Source organism: Oncorhynchus kisutch, linkage group LG11 (assembly GCF_002021735.2).
Source record: "Oncorhynchus kisutch isolate 150728-3 linkage group LG11, Okis_V2, whole genome shotgun sequence".
Lineage (NCBI taxonomy): Eukaryota > Metazoa > Chordata > Actinopteri > Salmoniformes > Salmonidae > Oncorhynchus > Oncorhynchus kisutch.
The window spans coordinates 24,349,759-24,364,758 of record NC_034184.2 but is presented as its reverse complement, the minus strand read 5'-3'; the positions used below and the strand labels follow the sequence as shown (position 1 = coordinate 24,364,758).

Sequence of the window (15,000 nt, the reverse complement as noted above, 5' to 3'; positions counted from 1 at the left end):
TCAGACCCCTTGACTTTTATTCTAAAATGGATTAAATATCATTTTTTCACAATACCCTATAATGACAAAGCGAAAACAAGTTTTTAGACATTTTAGAAAGGGACATGACAGCCCGCTTGGAGTTTGCCAAAAGGTTCCTAAATGACTCTCAGACCATGAGATACAAGATTCTCTGGTCTGATGAAACCAAGATTGAACTATTTGGTCTGAATGCCAAGCGTCATGTCTGGAGGAAACCTGGCACCAGAGCCCGGACTTGAACGAGATTGAACGTCTCTGGAGAGACCTGAAGATAGCTGTGCAGCGACGCTCCCCATCCAACCTGACAGAGCTTGAGAGGATCTGCAGAGAAGAATGGGAGAAATTCCCCAAATACAGTGCCTTGCAAAAGTATTCGGCCCCCTTGAACTTTGCGACCTTTTGCCACATTTCAGGCTTCAAACATAAAGTTATAAAACTGTATTTTTTTGTGAAGAATCAACAACAAGTGGGACACAATCATGAAGTAGAACGACATTTATTGGATATTTCCAACTTTTTAACAAATCAAAAACTGAAAAATTGGGCGTGCAAAATTATTCAGCCCCTTTACTTTCAGTGCAGCAAACTCTCTCCAGAAGTTCAGTGAGGATCTCTGAATGATCCAATGTTGACCTAAATGACTAATGATGATAAATACTCCTTCCATTTCAATATTATCGCTTGCACAGTGCTCCTTGGGATGTTTAAAGCTTGGGAAATCTTTTTGTATCCAAATCCGGCTTTAAACTTCTTCACAACAGTATCTCGGACCTGCCTGGTGTGTTCCTTGTTCTTCATGATGCTCTCTGCGCTTTTAACGGACCTCTGAGGCTATCATAGTGCAGGTGCATTTATACGGTGACTTGATTACACACAGGTGGATTGTATTTATCATCATTAGTCATTTAGGTCAACATTGGATCATTCAGAGATCCTCACTGAACTTCTGGAGAGAGTTTGCTGCACTGAAAGTAAAAGGGCTGAATAATTTTACACGCCCAATTTGTCCGTTTTTGATTTGTTAAAAAAGTTTGAAATATCCAATCAATGTCGTTCCACTTCATGATTGTGTCCCACTTGTTGTTTATTCTTCACCAAAAAATACAGTTTTATATCTTTATGTTTGAAGCCTGAAATGTGGCAAAAGGTCGCAAAGTTCAAGGGGGCCGAATACTTTCGCAAGGCACTGTACATGTGTGCCAAGCTTGTGGCTTCATACCCAAGAAAACCTGAGGCTGTAATTGCTGTCAAAGGTGCTTCAACAAAGTACTGAGTAAAGTGTCTAAATACTTATATACATATATTATATACATGTGGGGTTTTTATTTATATACATGTGCAAACATTTCTAAAAACCTGTTTTTGATTTGACATTATAATGTGTAGATTGATGAGGTTGACAACAATTTTATCCATTTTAGAATAAGGCTGTAACATAACAAAATGTATCAACAGTCAAGGGGTCTGAATACTTTCCGATTGCACAGTATATGATGATTTTATGTGAGTGTGTGTGTGTGTGTGTGTGTGTGTGTGTGTGTGTGTGTGTGTGTGTGTGTGTGTGTGTGTGTGTGTGTGTGTGTGTGTGTGTGTGTGTGTGAGTGAACAGTGCAATGGTTTATATGGACGAAGTAAGTGTCGGAAAATCAAATAAATGTTTTCTCATCATGCTTCGTAAACAACAGGTGTAGACTAACAGTGAAATGCCCTTCCCAACAATGGTAATAGTAAGAAAATAGAGAGATAATATGAAAGTTATAAAAAAGTGATAATAAATACACAAGGAGTAACGACAACAACATAGCTGAGGCAGTAGGAAGCTCTCTCATGCATTTATATGCAGATGGTACAATCTTATACTCAGCTGGCCCCTTCTGGGTTTTGTGTTAAACACTCTACAAAAAAGTGTTCTTAGTGTCCAACAAGCTTTCACTGCCCTTAATTAACCTTGTTCTGAACACCTCCAAAACAAAGGTAATGTGGCTTGTTAAGCAGAATGCCCCTCTCCCCACCAGTGTGATCACTACCTCTGCGGGTTTAGAACTTGAGGTAGTCACCTCATACAAGTACTTGGGAGTATGGCACTGTCCTTCTCTCAGCACATATCAAAGCTGCAGACTAAAGTTAAATCTAGACTTGGTTTCCTCTATCGTAATCGTTCCTCTTTCACCTCAGCTGCCAAACTAACCCTGATCAGATCACCATCCTACCCATGCTAGATTACGGAGACGTAATTTGTAGATTGGCTGGTAAGGGTGCTCTCGAGCGGCTGGATGTTCTTTACCATTCAGCCATCAGATTTGCTACCAAATGTCCCTTATAGGACACATCACTGCACTCTATACTCTTCTGTAAACTGGTCATCTCTGTATACCTGTCGCAAGACCCACTGGTTGTTGCTTATTTATAAAACCCTCTTAGTGCTCACTCCCCCCTATCTGAGATACCTACTGCAGCCCTCATCCTCCACATACAACACTCGTTCTGCCAGTCACATTCTGTTAAAGGTCCCCAAAGCACACCCATCCCTGGGTCGCTCGGCTTTTCAGTTCGCTGCAGCTAACGACTGGAACAAGCTGCAACAAACACTCGAACTGGACAGTTTTATCTCCATCTCTTCATTCAAAGACTCAATGATGGACACTCTTACTGACAGCTGTGGCTGCTTCAGGTGATGTATTGTTGTCTCTACCTTCTTGCCCTTTGTGCTGTTGTCTGTGCCTAATAACGTTTGTACCATGTTTTGTGCTGCTACCATGTTGTTCTGTTGCCATGTTGTCATGTTGTGTTGCTACAATGCTATGTTGTTGTCTTAGGTCTCTCTTTATGTAGTGGCGCTGGGTGGCTGCCACTCCATCATCCCACCGGTCATCATCTCCTAATCATCCCTAGGTGCAGATGTGGGCTCCTATCCACTTCATAAGGGTCCAAATGTGGACACTGGAGAAGGAGTGGGAGAAGGCGGTGACTGCCAGGGAGGTATGCCCGATGGACATTTTAGAGGTCATGATTAAGGAGTAGTTTTATATATTTTGTATGTATTTTATTTATAGCTATTATGTATTAATTTTGTACTGATTTTAGTGAAGTCTTCATTGAAAAGTGTTTCTTGTTTGAAAAAATTAAATCAAAATTGATATCGGGTACATCGACTGTTGGTGTGTTTTACTTTCAAAATTTCAACATAAAAAAATACACTCACACATCTGAGCATCATCTTGTTGCAGGTACATGGTAACAATTAGATAACATGAAAGAAAAAATAAACCTGCACACTGCTTTTGCTATATACATTTTTTCAGTGTACATGTCAGAGCTTTTTGCTCTACTCAACAAAATAAACTATCTTTGGTACCTTTGTTTCTATATCCCTTTTCATAACAATCTCAAAGTGCATCAAAAGCAAACTAAACGAAAAGAGGCCAGGTCTTCGAGTGCATCCTGCAAAGATTGAGAGGGACGCTTCATGGCTTGATCAGAGAAAGGTGGTCAGGGAAATGGTTGATGAAGATGGAGTCTGGTGATGATGTTGTTGAGGGCTAATCTGAGAACCAACCTGAGTCTTGTAGCCACTGGACTTCTCCTTCGCAATGTATGGAACCCTCTTGGATGATGCCTCGGCAGCTCTGGGCGCCAGAAAGCTCACTATACACAGTTCAGAGTAGTAGCTAGCCAGTTGTCCTCATTGTCAGCCCTCTGCCTCAGCACTGTATTCCGCTACTGCATCTGCCATTCCTCTCAAACCTCAAATGACTCTTCAATTGATAATTGCTTAGGCCTATGGTTAACTCAAGTTTTCTCCAAATACTTTGTTCCAAATGCTAGCTACTTATCTAGCTAACGTTATCCCGAAACAACAACACTCCGGCTCTCCACTGTAGTGAAAGGTCACTGGTTGGGGCTACATATGATCATTTTCGGTTCATATGCGAAGCGTTCAAAACAACAGGGAACTAGGAAAAAACATTTGAACGCCCAGAAATACTGGCCCAATAGGTATACATGGACAGGACCAAGTTCATCAGGCCGGAGTATTGTTGAATCTATTTCAGCACCCCGGTAGTGGAGAGCGCCACCACTGCAGCGGCTACAAAAATGTTTGGCAGGGTGATTGACATTTATTATTGGATTTTGTTCCACTTCCCCTTTCCCCGAAGTTTAGAATTGTGAACCAATAGGGGATAGAACCCAGATGCTTTCAACTGCAAGTACTGTTTAAAAGGGTGTGCGTGTGTGTGTGTGTGTGTGGTCGTGTTTAACTATTCTTGCGTGGACCAGAAGTCCCCAGAAGAATAATAAACAAAAAAATGTTGACCAACTTGGGACATTTTGTTGGTCCGCATTAGGTCAAATGCTATTTCTAGGGTGTTTAGGGTTAAGGTTAGAATTAGTGTTATGTTTTAAGGTTAGAATTAATGTTAGAATTAGTGTCAGGGTTAGGAGCTAGGGTTGGGTTTAGGTTTATGGTTATGGTCAAGGTTAGGTTTTTGAGTTAAGGTTAGGGTTAGGGTAAGAGTACGGGTTAGGTATAGGGTTAGGGGTTATGGAAAATAGGATTTTGAATTTAACTGAATTTTGTGTCCCCACAAGGTTAGCTGCACAAGTGTGTGTATGTGTGTGTGTGTGTGTGTGTGTGTGTGTGTGTGTGTGTGTAGGCAGGCACCTGAGCCATAGGGCAGACTGAGCATCTACCACTGATGCTCACTGATTATCTTCTCATTTTAGCAGATAATTGTTAGTTTATTTAGCTAGTAATATGTCAATATTACCTTTAGAAATAAGCTATGACCAAATAATATAGCACAGTTTTGAATTTCACCCACGTCTAAAAACGAATTGTTTAGACCGTTTGGAACTCTGTGGAGGCTCTACTCATGCTTCCAACCTCTGACCATGCCTACAGTGTGGCTCACAACATTTTTGCTGTCCTTGTTATGAAATTACTACATTACTCCTACTCATGTAAAAATGACCAAATGCATTGACTGTTTAAAGCAAAACTTCCAAAAATGTTTCATATGGTGAACCTGGCAAATGAAAACCCCAATCAGCAGTTCAATGTCCAATCAGCAAGATGTGAGTTGTGTCCACTCAGGTAGCCTTCACAACTCTGCAGGTAAACCAACATTTTCTACAGCGCATTCGGTAATAATGACCCAGCAAATTACATTGGTTATCACCCAACTAATAAAGCCTATAATTTTACATTGCGAAGGCATTTTACAAGATTTTGAATGCTGAAGGTGCCGCGCAGATATGTATGTGTATATTAGATTAGGGATTGGCTCATGTTGGCACGAGCAGCTGCACTCTGTTTGCACATGTTACCTGACTGACTGTCATACGTATTTACATGCTTAGTTCAATAGGCCACTGACAGAGAGGACGTATCAATTCAGTCACAACAGATTAGAGGTATTTTCGGGCGGGGGAAATAAAGTTCTATCAAACGTTAGTGAACCAGCAGCTTGTGACGTTTTAATCAATTTCAAGATCGATTCATGCTACATTTGGATCTGTTTGGGCTCCTGCAGACTGATACATTCATATCTTAAACATCTGAAAGGGGGACCGATGCATATCGGTGAATCAGTACATCTCTACAACACCCACACATTTGTTTTCAACTAAATAATTTGGTGGTGTCAGCAAACTTATTTTCCATGGGTCACAAAGTTAACAAGTTTGGCAACCACTTTTTGCAATGATATGGCCAGTATTTGTTTTGTACTACAGTACAGATACTGAGTGTGAACCTCCCTAGTGAATAAATCGGGGGAGAGCAGCAGTGGCGAAGCGTCCTTCAGGGAATTGTCTGCCTGTAAGAACGTCCCATGTTCTGAATTCTGTACATTTCAAAAGTTATGAACAAATAGTTATATTTACTATGTGTGTCCTAGCTCGCTCATTAATGTCTTAATGGAAATGATGGATTTGTCACGTTCTGACCATAGTTCTTGTGTGTTTTCCTTGTTTTAGTGTTGGTCAGGGTGTGAGCTGGGTGGGCATTCTATGTTGTATGTCTAGTTTGTCTAGTTCTATGTTTGGCCTGATATGGTTCTCAATCAGAGGCAGGTGTTAGTCATTGTCTCTGATTGGGAACCATATTTAGGTAGCCTGTTTTGTGTTGGGTTTTGTGGGTGTTTTTTTCCTGTCTTTGTGTTCTCTGCACCAGATAGGACTGTTTTGGTTTTGCCACATTTGTTATTTTGTATTTGTGTTATTGTTTGGTTTTTCTTTTAAAAAACATGAACTCTTACCACGCTGCATTTTGGTCCTCCTCTCCTTCGTGGAAGAAAGCCGTTACAGGATTGCCTCTTATCCGCTCATCGTTCCGTTATACCATAGTTTGTACATCTCAATTGTCAGTAGAAACCACATTTGTTTAAGCGGTTCAGCCATATCAGCAATGTTTTTTTTTAAAGGCAGAAAATGAGGCTGAATGAACTGTTTTGCTGCCAGACAAGGCTCCGCTGAGAGCCAGGTGTAGCAGTGGTAAGAATTCACTCCATGGTGCTGAAAAGAAAGCTGTGCTGTTGGGGAAACTTTATGTAGGACCTAAGAGGTTGTCGGCACCGTTTGTCACCATTATAGTGTAATTAATGTATTTTGTGTTGTGTTGCGTTGTGTAGTGGCTTTGCTAACATTCATCCAAACATACACTACCGGTCAAAAGTTTTAAAACACCTACTTATTTAAGGGTTTTTCTTTATTTTTACTATTTTCTACAATGTAGAATAATAGTGAAGACATCACTGCTATGAAATAACATGTATGGAATCATGTAGTACCCAAAAAGGTGTTAATCAAATCAAAGTCTATTTTATATTTATGATTCTTCAAAGTAGCCACCCTTTGCCTTCAGGACAGCTTTGCACACTCTTGGCATTATCTCAACCAGCTTTGAGGTAGTCACCTGTAATGCATTTCAATTAACATTAACAGGTGTGCCTTAATAGTTAATTTGTGGAATTTATTTCCTTTTTAATGCATTAGAGCTAATCAGTTAAGTTGTGACAAGGTTGTTGGGGGCAACTCCCCTCTGTCTCTCTTTCCCTCCCTCCTCTTTCTCTCTCTCTCTTCTCTCCTCTCTCTCTTTTTCTCTCTTTCATATTCAGATTCAGATAAGCTTTATTAGCATGAATGACAAAACCACTGTTGCTAAAGTGAAGTGAGATAAAGATGGTAATTATAATCTCTTTCTACCCCTCTCTCTCTCCCTCTCTCTATCCCTCTCTCCCTCTCTCTCTCGCACACTGTCTCTGTCTTTCCCCTTCTGTCTCTCTCAACTCCCCCCAGTCTCTCTCTTTCTCTCCAGCCTCTTTCAATTCAATTTCGATTTAAGGGCATTATTGGCATGGGAAACATATGTTTACTCTGCCAAAGCAAGTGAAATAGATAATAAGCAAATGATAATTAAACAATACATTTTTTTACAGTAAACATTACACTCACAAGTTTCAAAAGAATAAAGACATTTCAAATGTCATATTATGTGCAAATAGTTAAAGTACAAAGAGAAAATAAATAAACATAAATATGGGTTGTATTTACAATGTTTGTTTTTCACAGGTTGCTCTTTTCTTGTGGCAACAGGTCACAAATATTGCTGCTGTAATGGCATACTGTGGTATTTCACCCAGTAGATATGGGAGTTTATCAAAATTTAGTTTGTTTTTGAATTATTTTTTGAATTTCTAGCAACAAAAAAAAGTTCCTGTTTTGATTAATTTAATAGAGTGAGTTAGGTCTGCTCTATACCAAATTAGCATACACCCTGAGTCCCTTCCCTGTTTCACACCTGTTAGTTTGGTGGATGGGAATACCAGCTCTCTGTAACCTACCAGCTCTCTGTAACCAGTGGGTCCATCTCCTCTTGTAGGATGACAATATCTGTATTTCTGATTTATTTGGTGAAGTCCAGGTTCCGGCTCTTTAGGCCAAAGTCAGATGACCTCAGGCCTTGGATTTTCCAGGATGATATAGTGAAGGCTTTGTGTTCCATAAAGTGTCCAATGTTGTTAGTGATGTTTTTTGGCTTCAGGCCAGTAAGTGTGAGCAGAGCCTGCTGAGCATCTGGTACTGTACATGCCATTGGCTTGCTCTTAATTCAATTCAAGGGCTTTATTTGCATGGGAAACATATGTTTACATTGCGAAAGCAAGTTAAGTAGATAAACAAAAGTGAAATAAACAATAAAAAATGAACAGTCAGAATTACACACAACAGTTCCAAAATAAAAAATACATTTCATGTCATTATGTATATTTACAGTGTTGTAATTATGTGCTAATAGTTAAAGTACAGAAGGGAAAATAAATAAACATAAACATAGCTCTCTCACTCTCTCTCTCACACACACACTTTCTTTGTCTTTCCCATCCTGTCTCTCTCAACTCCCCCCGGTCTCTCTCTTTTTCTCTCTCTCTCTCTCTCTCTCTCTCTTTCTCTCTTTTTCTCCCCCCCATATCTCTCTCTCTCTCTCTCTTTTTCTCTCCCCCATATCTCTCTCTTTCTCTTTCTCTCTCTTTTTCTCTCCCCCATATCTCTCTCTCTCTTTCTCTCTTTCTCTTTCTCTCCCCCATATCTCTCTCTCGCTCTCTCTCTCTCTCTCTTTCTCTCTCTTTTTCTCTCCCCCATATCTCTCTCTTTCTCTTTCTCTCTCTTTTTCTCCCCCCCATATCTCTCTCTCGCTCTCTCTCTCTCTCACTCTCTTTCTCTCTTTTTCTCTCCCCATATCTCTCTCGCTCTCTCTCTTTCTCTCTTTCTCTCTCTCTTTCTCTCTTTCTCTCTCTCTCTCTCGCTCTCACTCTCACTTTCTCTCTCTTTCTCTCGCTTTTTCTCTCCCCCATATCTCTCTCTCTCTCTCTCTCTCTCGCTCTCTCATTCTCTCACTCTCTCTCTCTCTCTCTCTCTCTCTCTCTCTCTCTCTCTCTCTCTCTCTCTCTCTCTCTCTTCAGATTCAGATAAGCTTTATTAGCATGAATGACAAAGCCACTGTTGCTAAAGTGAAGTGAGATAACGATGGTAATGATCATGTCTTTCTTTCCCTCTCTCTCTCCCCGCTCCCCCCCCCCTCTCTCTCCCCATCTCCCCGCTCCCCCATCTCTCTCTTTCTCTCTGCCCCCCCTCCCTCTCCCACTATCATTTAATTAATCTCATCACCGATTGCCTTCATAAACGAGTCAGTCTACTCAGACAAACCTCCATGCAACATGTTATACCCACAGTGGGAGTGGAGATATTTGGGCAGATTATGATGTTCTATCAGTCGTGATGTCATCTTAATTAATGTGGAGATGAAATGATCATGTTTAATTTGCAGGTTGGTTGGATCTAACCTGTCAATCAATAATAAATGAAAGTTATTTAACTACAGAATATGAGAGATGCTTTGATTGGCATATGTTCGCTCAGGAGTTTAATGATGCTTGTCGTTGTTTTCAACTTTACCCTACTTCACCTTTCTCATACGTCTTTCCATCAATACATACTGTACCTTGTCATTGCCGCAAAAAATATATAATTTTGATCAAATAGATCCTGACTCAGGTAACTTGACCTCGGTCACTTTCTGGTGGATTTTCAGAGCTGACAAGTCTACTAGATTTGTTTTAGAGTATTCAGATTTGGTGTATTCTGACTGTGCATATGCACTGTATCCTAACAAGGTGATACATTGGTTTAAGTCTGTATGTTTATTCTATGTGTGCATGTCTTCAGATGAAGTCGGCAGGGGTGGTGGAAGGAGGACTGTTCACAGAGAGTTACTGCAACATCTGTAATGCCCAGCTCATCTCCGAGTCGCAACGCACAGCACACTATGAGGTGAGTCTACATCACACACATGTACACACACACACACACACACACACAAACCACACACGCATGCACGAACACACACAGACACACACACACGCTCATACATATGCACGCACCACCAAAAGGAAAGAGATAGAGGGGAAGAGGCCTGAGATAGAGGAGGAGGACAGAGGTTATGGGTGTGGGGTAATCAGGGGGGGGGGGTGCAGGGAGTTACCATGAGGAGAGAGAGAGAGATAGTGTAATACTCTTTTCGGCTCATCAAATGGCGGGAAACAACACAATTGCACATTAGAGGATGGGTGAGTCTAGTATGTTGATATTTGTTGCTAACTGCATACATTTGAACTAAACAGTATGTTCTAAATATTATGTAGTATGAAGTTTTAGTCATTAGTATACAAGACAGATTTCAACACGGCCGTAGTGCCAGATGAATGGATGGATGGATGAATAACGGAGTGCTGTGAGTGGGTGATAACATGCCTGTGTCCAGTCCAGTCTTGCTGCTCCACTGCCCTCGTTAGATCTTTCCCCTGGGAGTCAAATACCATCTTCTCCCTGCCTGCTTGCCTGCCTCGCTGCCTCCCTGCCTCCCTCCCAGTCTGCCTGCCTGTCTCCCTGCCTCCCTCCCAGCTCCTCTGTCCGTCACATCACTTTAGTGCACTTTCAGATCGCCGTGAGTGTGTGTGTTTGTCCCTAGTACCTCTCAGACTAAGCCCCAGCATTATCTCTTTTATTTCCCGTTCTTCTCATTCTCCCTCCCACTCTCTGCTCTTTCTCTCCCTCTTTTTCTTCTCCGTGATCATTGAACACACACTCATTGTACACACACTTGCTGTACACACACACTCACTGCACACACACTCACTGCACACACACACTTACTGCACACACACTCACTGCACACACACTCACTGTACACACTCTCACTGCACACACACTCACTGTACACACACACTCACTGTACACACTCGCTGTACACACACACTCACTGCACACACACTCACTGTACACACACTCATTGTACACACACTCACTGTACACACACCCGCTGTACACACACACTCACTGCACACACACTCGATGTACACACACTCACTGCACACACACTCACTGTACACACACTCACTGCACACACACTCACTGTACACACACTTACTGCACACACACACACTGCACACACACTCACTGCACACACACTCACTGTACACACACACTCACTGTACACACTCGCTGTACACACACACTCACTGCACACACACTCACGGCACACACACTCACTGTACACACACTCACTGCACCCACACTCACTGCACACACACTCACTGTACACACACTCACTGTACACACACACGCTGTACACACACACTCACTGCACGCACACTCGCTGTACACACACTCACTGCACACACACTCACTGTACACACACTCACTGCACACACACTCACTGCACACACACTCACTGCACACACACCCACTGCACACACACACACACAGTCACTGCACACACACTCACTGCACACACACTCACTGCACACACACTCACTGTACACACACTCACTGCACACACACTCACTGTACACACACTCACTGCACACACAGTCGCTGCACACACAGTCACTGCACACACACACTCACTGCACACACACTCACTGTCCACACACTCATTGTACACACACTCACTGTACACACACCCGCTGTACACACACACTCACTGCACACACACTCAATGTACACACACTCACTGCACACACACTCACTGTACACACACTCACTGCACACACACTCACTGCACACACAGTCACTGCACACACACACTCACTGCACACACACTCACTGTCCACACACTCATTGTACACACACTCACTGTACACACACTCACTGTACACACACTCACTGTACACACACACTCACTGCACACACACTCACTGTACACACACACACGCACTGCACACACACTCACTGTACACACACTCGCTGTACACACACTCACTGCACACACACTCACTGCACGCACACTCACTGTACACACACTCACTGCACACACACCCACTGCACACACACCCACTGCGCGCACACACACACACACACACACACACACTCACTCACTCACTCACTCACTCACTCACTCACTCACTCACTCACTCACTGCACACACTCACTCACTCACTGCACACTCACTCACTGCACACTCACTCACTGCACACACACTCACTGCACACACAGACACTGCACACACACTCACTCACTGCACACACTCACTCACTCACTGCACACTCACTCACTGCACACTCACTCACTGCACACACACTCACTGCACACACAGACACTGCACACACACTCACTGTACACACACTCACTGCACACACACTCACTGTACACACACTCACTGCACACACACTCACTGCACACACCTCATACTTTCTCTACCAGTCTCCTGCTTTCTCTCTCTCTCATTTTCTCACCTTCCTACCTACGTCTCTTTTTCATTTTGCCACATCATTCTTTCTCTATCTCTTCTTTTCTCCTCGTGTCTCAATTCAATTCAATTCAAGGGGCTTTATTGGCATGGGAAACATATGTTAACATTGCCAATGCAAGTGAAGTAGATAATATACAAAGTGAAATAAACAATAAAAATTAACAGTAAACATTACACTCACAGAAGTTCAAAAAGAATAAAGACATTACAAATGTCATATTATGTATATATACACAATGTGCAAATGGTTAAAGTACAGAAGGGAAAATAAATAAACATAAATATGTGTTGTATTTACAATGGTGTTTGTTCTTCACTGGTTGCCCTTTTCTTGTGGCAACAGGTCACAAATATTGCTGCTGTGATGGCACACTGTGGTATTTCACCCAGTAGATATGGAAGTTTATCAAAATCACGTTTGTTTTCGAATTCTTTGTGGATCTGTGTCATCTGAGGGAAGTATGTGTCTCTAATATGGTCATACATTTGTCAGGAGGTTAGGAACTGCAGCTCAGTTTCAACCTCATTTTGTGGGCAGTGTGCACATAGCCTGTCTTCTCTTGAGAGGCAGGTCTGTCTACGGCGGCCTTTCGCAATAGCAAGGCTATGGTCACTGAGTCTGTACATAGTCAAAGCTTTCCTTAAGTTTGGGTCAGTCACAGTGGTCAGGTATTCTGCCACTGGATACTCTCTGTTTAGGGCCAAATAACATTCTATTTGCTCATTTTCTTTTGTTAATTCTAGTAGTAATTATCTTTCTGTTTTCTCATGATTTGATTGGGTCTAATTGTGCTGCTGTCCTGGGGCTCTGTGGGGTGTGTTTGTGTTTGTGAACAAAGCCCCAGGACCAGCTTGCTTAGGGGGCTCTTCTCCAGGTTCATCTCTCAGTAGGTGATGGCTTTGTTATGGAAGGTTTGGGAATCGCTTCCTTTTAGGTGGTTGTAGACTTTAGCGTATATTTTCTGGATTTTTATAATTAGCGGGTATCGGTCTAATTCTGCTCTGCATGCATTATTTGGTGTTTTACGTTGTACAAATCAAATCAAATTGAATTAGTCACATGCGCCGTATATAACAGACCTTACAGTGAAATGCTTACTTAAGATCCCTTAACCAACAATGAAGTTTAAAAAAATATGCATAAGAATAAGAAATAAAAGTAACAAGTAATTAAAGAGCAGCAGTAAAATAACAATAGCGAGACTATATACAGGGTGGTACCGGTACAGAGTCAATATGCAGGGGCACCAGTTAGTTGAGGTAATATGTACATGTAGGTAGAGTTATTAAAGTGACTATGCATAGATGATAACAACAGAGAGTAGCAGCAGTATAAAAGAGGGGGCAATGCAAATAGTCTGGCTAGCCATTTTATTAGATGTTCAGGAGTCTTATGGCTTGGGGGTAGAAGCCTCTTGGACCTAGACTTGGCGCTCCGGTACCAATTGCAAATGCTGTAGCAGAGAGAACAGTCTATGACTAGGGTGGCTGGATTCTTTGACATTTTTTAGGGCCTTCCTCTGACACCGCCTGGTATAGAGGTCCTGGATGGCAGGAAGCTGAGTATATTTTTGCAGAATTCTGCATGCATACTCTCAATGTGGTGTTTGTCCTATTTTATGAATTCTTGTTTGGTGAGCGGACCCCAGACCTCACAACCATAAAGGACAATGGCTTCTATAACTGATTCAAGTATTTTTAGCCAGATCCTAATTGGTATGTCAAATTTTATGTTCCTTTGATGGCATAGAAGGCCCTTCTTTCCTTGTCTCTCAGATCGTTCACAGCTTTGTGGAAGTTACCTGTGGCACTGATGTTTAGGCCAAGGTATGTATGTTTTTTTGTATGCTCTAGGTCAACGGTGTCTAGATGGAATTTGTGTTTATGGTTCTGGCGACTGGACCTTTTTTGGAACACGATTATTTTTGTCTAACTGAGATTTAGTGTTAGGGCCTAGATCTGGCAGAATCTTTGCAGAAGATCTAGGTGCTGCTGTAGGCCCTCCTTGGTTGGTGACAGTAGACATTTGACAAACAGTAGACAGTCTGCCGGGTGCTGTAGACTGTTCTAGTGCCCTCGCCAATTCGTTGATATATATGTTGAAGAGGGTGGGGCTTCCCGTCCCTGTGGGAAGAAATGTGTGTGTTTTTTGCACATTTTAACCTAACACTTGTTGTTTGTGTACATGGATTTTATAATGTTGTATGTTTTCCCCCCAACACCACTTTCCATCAATTTGTATTACAGACCCTCATGCCAAATTGAGGCTTTTTTTAAATCAACAAAGCATGAGAAGACTTTGCCTTTGTTTTGGTTTGTTTGTTTGTCAGTTAGGGTGTGCAGGGTGAAAATGTGGTCTGTCGTTTCCCTCCCTCACCACTTCCCTTCTCTCTCTCTACCACCTTCCTCTTTTTTCCCCTCCTTCTTCTCGACTCTCTCCCTCCCACACTGTAACACTTTGTTCCCGTATTGCCACTCTTCTCTCTCTAGCCATATCAAATCAGTCTGCCATGTCATCTTTGTGTTACTGTGTAGATTGAAGAACACCAATGTGCTTGGTATGCATTTGACTGTATGCTTTCTCAATACACTGTCATTTCACATAAAGTTATACTGACGGTATATTAGAGTAATAACATGCACACGATCACACACACACACATACACATGAT

General features: G+C 42.0%; 1 protein-coding gene across 1 annotated transcript in view; it reads left to right on the top strand.

Moving 5' to 3' along the window:
- The window catches only part of LOC109898896 (zinc finger matrin-type protein 4), a 160,861-nt gene that overhangs the window by 36,960 nt on the left and 108,901 nt on the right, over positions 1 to 15,000 (top strand). The window contains exon 2 of the mRNA XM_031835476.1: positions 9,745 to 9,849. Coding sequence (XP_031691336.1) covers positions 9,745 to 9,849 — 105 coding nt within the window. The remainder of the gene's footprint in view (positions 1 to 9,744; positions 9,850 to 15,000) is intronic.